Below are 9098 nucleotides of genomic sequence, written 5' to 3' on the forward strand. Positions count from 1 at the left end.
GTCTCTCTCTCTCCCTCACTCTCTCTCTCCCTCCCCCCCCACCCTCTGTCTCTCTGTCTCTCCCTCTCTCTCTCTCTCTGTGTGTCTCTCTCTCTCTCTCTCCCTCGCGCGGTCTCTCTCTCTCCCTCACTCTCTCTCTCCCTCCCCCCCCCACCCTCTGTCTCTGTCTCTCCCTCTCTCTCTCTCTCTGTGTGTGTCTCTCTCTCTCTCTCCCTCGCACGGTCTCTCTCTCTCCCTCACTCTCTCTCTCCCTCCCCCCTCTCTCCCTCTCTCTCTCTCTCTCTCTCTCTCCCTCGCACGGTCTCTCTCTCTCCCTCACTCTCTCTCTCCCTCCCCCCCCCACCCTCTGTCTCTCTGTCTCTCCCTCTCTCTCTCTCTCTGTGTGTGTCTCTCTCTCTCTCTCCCTCGCACGGTCTCTCTCTCTCCCTCCCTCTCTCTCTCCCTCCCCCCCCCACCCTCTGTCTCTCCCTCTCTCTCTCTCTCTAGCTCCATCCCTGCCTGTGCCTATGTTTGGTGACACTGCTTGCTGGAATGGGTTTGCTGTCGTTATGGATGTCTGTGGTTGTATTTTCAGACACTAGCTCTGCGATCTGGGAAGTACTGGCGAGGTACAATGATGCCCAGCTTTCCAGAGTCACTCAGTACTACGCACCGAAGCTGCAGCGCGTGATGATTGAGCTTGCGGAAGAGATTACCGCCTCGCTGACTGGGAAAGCACTATTTAAAGAAGAGCTCAAGGTGAGTGAGCAAGAGCCGACCCCCCCCCCCAGTCAGACTGGCCCTGACGGATTGCTCTGTGTGTGACTGTTCGGAACCCCGAGGTCTGGGGAAGAGGGTGGGGGGTTACTGAGGGTGGAGCTGCAGTGGGACAACGTCTGCTCCCTGTGGGAAAGAATGGTTACGGGAGTCAGGTTAACGAGACGCGGTTAGTGAGGTCGCAGGGTGGGGTCGGAGAGGTCACGGGGGTCGGGTTAGTGAGGTCGCAGGGTGGGGTCGGAGAGGTCGTGGGGTCGGGTTAGTGAGGTCGCAGGGTCGGGTCGGAGAGGTCAGGGGGGTCGGGTTAGTGAGGTCGCAGGGTGGGGTGAGTGGGGTCAGAAGGCCAGGTTAGTGAGGTCATAGGGTCGGATTATTGAAGTCACGGGGTCAGGTTAGTGAGGTCATAGGGTCGGGTTAGTGAGGTCACGGGGTCGGGTTAGTGAGGTCACGGGGTCGGGTTAGTGAGGTCACAGGGTCAGTTTAGTGAAGTCACGGGGTCGGGTTAGTGAGGTCACGGGGTCAGGTTAGTGAGGTCATGGGGCTCAGGATGGAGAGGTCACTGGGTCAGGGGGGTTTCCGTACCGACAGGTCAGGGCGTCATGATAGGTCACTAGGGCAGTGAGGTCAGGGGGTCAGGATAGGGAGGTGACTGGGTCAGGGGGCAGGATAGAGAGGTGACTGGGTCAGGAGTCAGGATAGAGAGGTCACTGGCTCATGGTAGAGAGGTGACTGGGTCAGGGGGTCATGGTAGAGAGGTGACTGGGTCGGGGGTCAGGATACAGAGGTGACTGGGTCAGGGGTCAATGTAGAGAGGTGACTGGGTCGGGGGTCAGGGTAGAGAGGTGACTGGTTTGGGGTCAGGGTAGAGAGGTGACTGGTTCGGGGGTCAGTGTAGAGGGGTGACTGGGTCAGGGGTCCATGTAGAGAGGTGACTGGGTCAGGGGTCAGTGTAGAGAGGTGACTGGGTCGGGGGTCAGGGTAGAGAGGTGACTGGGTCAGGGGTCAGTGTAGAGAGGTGACTGGGTCGGGGGTCAGGGTAGAGAGGTGACTGGGTCGGGGGTCAGTGTAGAGAGGTGACTGGGTCGCGGGTCAGTGTAGAGAGGTGACTGGTTCGGGGGTCAGTGTAGAGAGGTGACTGGGTCGGGGGTCAGGGTAGAGAGGTGACTGGGTCGGGGGTCAGGGTAGAGAGGTGACTGGGTCGGGGGTCAGTGTAGAGGGGTGACTGGGTCAGGGGTCCATGTATAGAGGTGACTGGGTCGGGGGTCAGTGTAGAGAGGTGACTGGGTCGGGGGTCAGGGTAGAGAGGTGACTGGGTCAGGGGTCAGGGTAGAGAGGTGACTGGGTCAGGGGTCAGTGTAGAGAGGTGACTGGTTTGGGGGTCAGTGTAGAGAGGTGACTGAGTCGGGGGTCAGGGTAAAGAGGTCGTGGGTCAGGGTAGAGAGGTCGAGGGTCAGGGGGTCAGTGTAGTGAGAAGCCGGTGGTGTAGCTGGGATGTTATTTGACTGTCTCTTTCCTCACAGAGAGTTCAGGACCTGGTCGCCGCGGGGCAGAAGGGCGAGCTGATGAAGTTTGTCAGCTCGTTATTCATGGGGAATGGAGCTCGAGTCGGCCGGGCTTTCTGGTCAGCCTTACTGACTGTGGACCATCCTCACCCTGAGCTGCAGGCAATGTTCAAGGAGATTCGGGAACAAGGTAAACGCTGCAGATAACACCAGCAGAGATCCCTCAGGGCAGACTAACAACCTCTCTCTATCTCTCCACAGGGTCTACTCTCCCATTCATTGCCACCTGGAGTAATCTCTCTGAAGTATTACCTGATTATCACACAGGTCAGGACCGAATTACATTCACTTTGGTCTCTCTCATTGCTTGCTTTCTTCCTCTTGTTGATCTTCTCATTATCCTTTTTTCCCTCTCTGTCACACTCACCCCCCCTTTCCTCTGTCTCGATCATACACTTTGTCTTTCTCTTTCTCTCTGTGACCTTGTTTCTGTTCACCACTGTCTCTCCCTCCCTCTCTTTCACTGCCTCTGCTTGTTACAGTCTCTGCCTTTCTGTCTCACTTTGGTGTCTCTGTCTCACTCCCTGTCTTACTGCCTCTTTCCCAATTCTGTCTGCATCTCTCTCTGCCTTGATTACTCTCTCTCTCTCTCTCTCTCTCTCTGTCTTTCTGGGTCACTGTTTCACTCTGTTTCCATCTCTCTTTTTTCTCTGCCTCACTCAGCCACTCTCACTTCTCTCTCTCTCTCTCTCTCTCTCTCTCTGTCTCTTTCTGTCTCTGTCTCTCTCTCTCTATCTCTGTCTCTGTCTTTCTGGGTCACTGTTTCACTCTGTTTCCATCTCTCTTATTTCTCTGCCTCACTCAGCCACTCTCACTTCTCTCTCTCTCTGTCTCTTTCTGTCTCTGTCTCTCTCTCTCTATCTCTGTCTCTGTCTTTCTGGGTCACTGTTTCACTCTGTTTCCATCTCTCTTATTTCTCTGCCTCACTCAGCCACTCTCACTGCCTCTCTTATTCTCTGTTCCTCTTTCTCTCTCTCTCTCTATCTATCTCTCTCTCTCTCTCTCCCCCCACCACCCCCCTCCCTCCCTCCCTCCCTCTCATACTGTATTTCTCACACTCGCTCTCAAAGTTGCACAGTACATAAAGTATGTCATAGTGTCATAAAGCTGTACAGCAGGGAAACAGACCCTTCGGCCCATCCCCTCCATGCTGTCCCAGATATCCCAACCCAATCTAGTCCCACCTGCCAGCACCCGGCCCATATCCCTCCAAACCCTTCCTATTAATATACCCATCCAAATGCCTCTTAAATGCTGTCATTGTACCAGCCTCCACCACATCCTCTGGCAGCTCATTCCATACACGTACCACCCTCTGGGTGAAAACGTTACCCCTCAGGTCTCTTTCCCCTCTCACCCTAAACCTATGCCCCTCTAGTTCTGGACTCCCCCACCCCAGGGGGAAAAGACTTTGCCTATTTACCCTATCCATGCCCCTCATAATTTTATAAACCTCTATAAGGTCACCCCTCAGCCTCCGACGCTCCAGGGAAAACAGCCCCAGCCTGTTCAGCCTCTCCCCGTAGCTCAGACCCTCCAACCCTGGCAACATCCTTGTAAATCTTTTCTGAACCCTTTCAAGTTTCACAACATCTTTCCGATAGGAAGGAGACCAGAATTGCACACAATATTCCAACAGCGGCCTAACCAATGTCCTGTACAGCCGCAACATGACCTCCCAACTCCTGTACTCAATACTCTGACCAATAAAGGAAAGCATACCAAACACTGCCTTCACTATCCTATCGACCTGCGACTCCACTTTCAAGGAGCTATGAACCTGCACTCCAAGGTCTCTTTGTTCAGCAACACTCCCTAGGACCTTACCATTAAGTGTATAAGTCCTGCTAAGACCAATAAAGGAGAGCATACCAAACACTGCCTTCACCACCACCTTGTATGTAATATATTTGGATTTTCAGATAATGCACCACACGTTTAGCAGCTTCATAAGGTCAGAGCCCAGAGAGTTGAGGGCGGGATGTCAACGTTGGGGTACGAGGAGCATTTCCAAAGTAGCAGCCTGTAACTGGTGGGGGGGGGCCACGGGGTTCAGTGCTGGGCCCACGATTCCTCACCATCTGCATTCACGACTTGGCCGAGCACACGTGGCTGGACGTCGGGCCCAGTCAGTGGGAGACGCAGGACTGCGGTGAGGATGCGAGAGGTGAGGCCGTGTCAATGGAGGGCCTGTCTCCCGGGGCGGACAGGGGAGAGGTGACCCCACTTAGACCCTCAGGGAACTTGACAGGGGCATTGTGGGAGAGTCCGGGGATCGCGGAGCGTCAGGGTCAGGGGGTCGCTCCTTTGCAGACGGAGGTGAGGAGGACCTCCTTCTCTCTCTCTCTCCGAGGGGAGTGAATCCGAGGAATTCTTTCCCGGGGAGAGCTGTCGAGGCCGGGACATGGAATATATTCGGGGCTGAGAGAGACGATAAGGGAATCGAGGGTTCGGGGCTGAATGAGGACCATCAGGTCAAAGGTGATCTCTTTGAAAGCTGGACAGATTTCACGGCCTGCACAACCCCCTTCTGATCCCGATGTCTTACAGTTACCTGATCTCTCTCTCTCTCTCTCCATCCCCCTCTGTCACCCCCCCCATCTCTCTCCCCCGCTCCCTCCCTCCACCTCTCTCTCCCTCTCTCTCCCTCCCTCCACCTCTCTCTCCCTCTCTCTCCCTCCCTCCACCTCTCCCTCCCTCCACCTCTCTCTCTCTCTCTCTCTCCCTCCACCTCTCTCTCTCTCTCCCTCTCTCGCTCTCCCCCTCTCTCTCTCTCCCTCCCTCCACCCCTCTCCCTCCCTCCACCTCTCTCTTTCTCCCCTCTCCCTCCCTCCACCTCTCTCTCTCTCTCCCTCCCTCCACCTCTCCCTCCCTCTCTCTCCCTCCCTCTCTCTCTCCCTCTCTCTCTCTCCCTCTCCCTCTCTCCCTCTCTGTCCCTTCCACTCTCTCCCCCCTCCCTCTCTCTCTCTCTCTGCCTCCCATCCTCTCCCCACTCTCTCTCTCCCCCCCTTTCCCTCACACTCTCTCTCACACACTCTTCCCCTCCCTCTCTCTGCCCCCCTCACCCCCTCTCTCTCCTCCCCCTCTCTCTTCCCCCTTCTCACTCTCTTTCTTTCTCTCCCACTCTCTCCCACCTTCTCTCTCCATCCGTCAATCTTTCCCTCTCTTTCACTCCCCCTCTCTCTTTCCCACCTCTCTCTCTCTCTCTCTCTGTGTTCATTGATACTCTCTGGTTCTCTCTCTTTTTCTCTTTATGCTTCTCTCTCACTCTCTCCGGTTTACCGTCTCTCCCTCTTTCATTTACTTTCTCTCTGTCACTCTCATTCACTCTCTCCCTCTCTCTCACACACACTGATTCTCTCTTGCTTTCCCTGCCTCTTCTCTTCCCTCTCCTTCCCTCTCTCTCTCCCCCTCACCTTCCTTCTCTCCTTCTCTCTCTCTCCCCCCCCCGTCTGTCTCTCTTCTCTCTTCTCTCTTCTCTCTTCTCTCTCAGGCTGGTGCTGATACTAATGTTGAACTCTTCTGTTTGTCCCTCCTCTGTGTGTTTATCTGCCTGTGTGTGTGTTTGTGTGTCTTTCTGTCTGTCCCTGTGTATGTGTGTGTTTCTCTGTCCCTGTCCGTGTGTGTGTATGTCTCCGTCTGTATGTGTCCCTGTCTGTGTCTGTGTGTCCCTAACCCTGTGTCTGTGTGTCCCTGACCCTGTGTGTGTGTGTCCCTGTGTTTGTGTGTGTGTGTGTCCATGTTTGTGTGTGTGTCACTGTGTGTGTGTGACTGTCTCTTTGAGTGTCTGTATGTGTGTTTCTCTATCCCTGTCCCTGAGTGTGTGCATGTGTGTGTCTGTCTGTGTGTCTCTGTCGCTGTCTCTGTGTGTGTGTGTGCGTGTCTGTGTCCTTATGTGTGTGTCTCTCTGTCACTTTCCCTGTGTGTATCCCTGTCCCTGTGTGTGTGTCTGTGTATCCCTGTGTGTGTGTGTCCCTGTGTGTGTGTGTCCCTGTGTGTGTGTGTGTGTGTGTCCCTCCCTCACTGTGTGTATGTGTGTGTGTCCCTGTGTGTGTGTGTCCCTGTCCCCGTGTATGTGTGTGTGTCTGTGTGTATGTGTGTGTCCCTGTCCCTGTGTCCCTGTGTGTGTGTCCCTGTCCCCGTGTATGTGTGTGTGTCTGTGTGTGTGTGTCTGTGTGTGTGTCCTTGTCCCTGTGTGTGTGTCCCTGTCCCTGTGTGTGTGTGTGTGTTTGTGTCCCTGTCCCTGTGTGTCCCTGTGTGTGTCCCTGTCCCTGTGTGTGTGTGTGTGTGTGTGTTTGTGTCCCTGTCCCTGTGTGTGTGTCCCTGTGTGCGTGTGTGTGTCCTTGTCCCTGTGTGTGTGTGTCCCTGTCCCTGGGTGTCTGTGTGTGTGTCCCTGTCCCTGTGTGTGTGTGTGTGTGTGTGTTTGTGTCCCTGTCCCTGTGTGTGTGTCCCTGTGTGTGTCCCTGTCCCTGTGTGTTTGTGTCCCTGTCCCTGTGTGTGTGTCCCTGTGTGCGTGTGTGTGTCCCTGTCCCTGTGTGTGTGTCCCTGTCCCTGTGTGTGTCCCTGTCCCTGTGTGTCCCTGTCCCTGTCCCTGTGTGTTTGTGTCCCTGTCCCTGTGTGTCCCTGTGTGTGTGTCCCTGTGTGTGTGTGTGTCCCTGTCCCTGTGTGTGTGTGTGTGTGTCCCTGTCCCTGTGTGTGTGTGTCCCTGTCCCTGTCCCTGTGTGTGTGTGTGTGTGTGTCTCTCTCTCTCCCCCTGTCTCCCCACCCCTGGGGTGGTGGTGTGTGTGGGGGGGGGGGGGGGTGGGGGAGCAGTGATTAAGGCAGCCCAGCTCGAACACAAGGAGAAGCTGCTGGCAGAGCTGGAGAGGATGGAAGCTCATCGAGTGGCAGAGACCAAGATCAGAGGAGGACGAGGAGTGAGCCTGGGTGCCCAGGGCCGTGAGGGTTACCCTGAGCTGGTGACCATCATTTCCACGCTGGCAGAGTCAGCCGCGGCCCACGAGCAGCTGGCCTGGAGCTCGCTGACCGATGGCGATGACCAGGAGGAGGTGGAGGAGGAGCGCAGGACCTGGGGGCGGTTTGCCAAGCGGCCGATGGAGCCCATGGACCCCACCCACGATCTCTTCGGCACCAGCTTCACCGAGTGCCTGTGCGACGGCCTGACGGTGCTGGGGGGGGGGGCCGGGGATGGGCAAGACCGTGGCCTTGCGCCGGCTCCTGGCACAGTGGGCCGCCTCACAGGCCGAGACCGGGCCCCAGGCCTTCTACCCGCAGTTCCACTTCGCCCTCTACTTCGAGCTAGGCCGGGGGACGGAGGAGCCGTGCAGCCTGCAGTCCCTGGTCACCCGGGCCTACCCCCACCTGGGCCGCTTGCTGCCCTACCTGTGGCAGGCCCCCGAGAGCCTGCTGCTGGTCTTCGATGGCCTGGAGGGGCTAAGGGGCTGGCCGGAGGGGGCGACCGGCTCCAGCCGGCTCAAGCCCCAGGACGAGGCGACGGTCCCCGCCCTGCTCTGGGCCATGTGCCAGGGCCGGCTGCTGGCGGGCTGCACCCTGCTGATATGCGGGCGCCACCAGGCCCTGCGGCCTTTCCAGCGGACGGGGGTGCAGCTCTGGGTGGAGGCCCTGGGCCTGGGCGAGGCCTCGCGCCGGGCCTACGCTGCAGGCCTGGCCCCCGGCCCAGGCGAGCCGCCCTCCACCGCCCTGGAGAGGGCCCAGGGCCAGAGCGACTACCTCAGGGGCCTGTGCCGCGAGCCGGCCTACTGCTGGCTGGTCTGCCGCGGCTCCCTGGACCCGGCGGAAGGCCCCTTGCCCCGCACCGCCACCCAGCTCTTGGCCGCCTACCTGCGGGGGGCGCTGAGGGAGGAGCAGCAGGACCCAGGAGGGCTCCCGGGCCTGGTCACCCGCCTGGGCGACCTGGCCCTGGAGGGGCTGGCCCAGAGGAGGCTCCGATTCCGCGAGGAGGATTTCCGGCGGCACGGCCTGGAGGCCTCGTCGCTAGGCCAGGGCCTGGTGCAGAGGGCGGGCCAGGCCTACGCCTTCCCACAGCCTCCGCTGCAGGAGTTCCTGGCGGCGCTGGCCCAGTACCTGGCGGAAGACGGGCGCAGCCTGCTGGAGCTGCTCCACGCGGCCCACAGCAGCGACGACGGCCGTTACCAGGGTTACCTGCGCTTCCTGCTGGGCCTGTCCTCCCGCTCCTCCTCCCGGGTCCTGGAGGGACTGCTGCCCCCGCTCCCGCACCGCGCCGTCTGCGACGCCATCCTCTGGCTGGAAGGCCTGGTCCAGAGCGAGGGCGAGAAGAGGGAGGTGAGCCAGCGCCGACTCCTCAACGTGGCGCACTACCTCCACGAGGCTCGGAACCAGCGGCTGGCCCGGCTGCTGGCCCGCTCCATCTCCCGGCTGCCCCTGGGCAGCGAGAAGCCCCAGGCCGGCATCCGGCTCGAACCTCCAGACTGCGCGGCCCTGGCCTACGTCTTCAGGCACTGCGAGTCCATTGACACCTTCAGCTTCGACAACTGCTACATGCAGGCCGAGGGCATTCGGCACCTCCTGCCGGCCTTCCTGAACTGCAAACGCATCAGGTAACCCGGCTGGTGGGGAGAGGGAACTCGCGTTCGGGTTGACCTCCGTCCTCCTCGGTCCCTAATCCCGCCCGGGATCAGGCCCACCCACCCCAGATTCCAACTCAAACACAGCGGGCGGAGGTGATAAACTGGGAAGGCTCAATGAGACATTCAGTGTGTCTGAGCGCGGTTCACAATAGGAACCCCACACAACCCCCTC

The 9098-nt window shown here is 58.5% G+C and overlaps 1 protein-coding gene across 5 annotated transcripts in view; it reads left to right on the plus strand.

Moving 5' to 3' along the window:
• LOC140473144 (uncharacterized) overlaps positions 1–8890 on the plus strand; it is a 32923-nt gene extending 24033 nt beyond the window's left edge. For 4 of the 5 annotated variants that reach the window (XM_072567562.1, XM_072567563.1, XM_072567564.1 and 1 more), the window contains 4 exons: positions 575–738; positions 2277–2448; positions 2520–2585; positions 7131–8890. In XM_072567562.1, coding sequence (XP_072423663.1) covers positions 575–738; positions 2277–2448; positions 2520–2585; positions 7131–8812 — 2084 coding nt within the window. In that variant the 3' untranslated portion in view covers positions 8813–8890. Of the gene's footprint in view, positions 1–574; positions 739–839; positions 926–2276; positions 2449–2519; positions 2586–7130 lie in introns of those variants that run through there. The other variant, XM_072567566.1, reaches the window with a different exon arrangement.
• Positions 8891–9098: the final 208 nt, after the last annotated feature.

The sequence above is a fragment of the Chiloscyllium punctatum genome, unplaced genomic scaffold (genome assembly GCF_047496795.1).
Source record: "Chiloscyllium punctatum isolate Juve2018m unplaced genomic scaffold, sChiPun1.3 scaffold_532, whole genome shotgun sequence".
Lineage (NCBI taxonomy): Eukaryota > Metazoa > Chordata > Chondrichthyes > Orectolobiformes > Hemiscylliidae > Chiloscyllium > Chiloscyllium punctatum.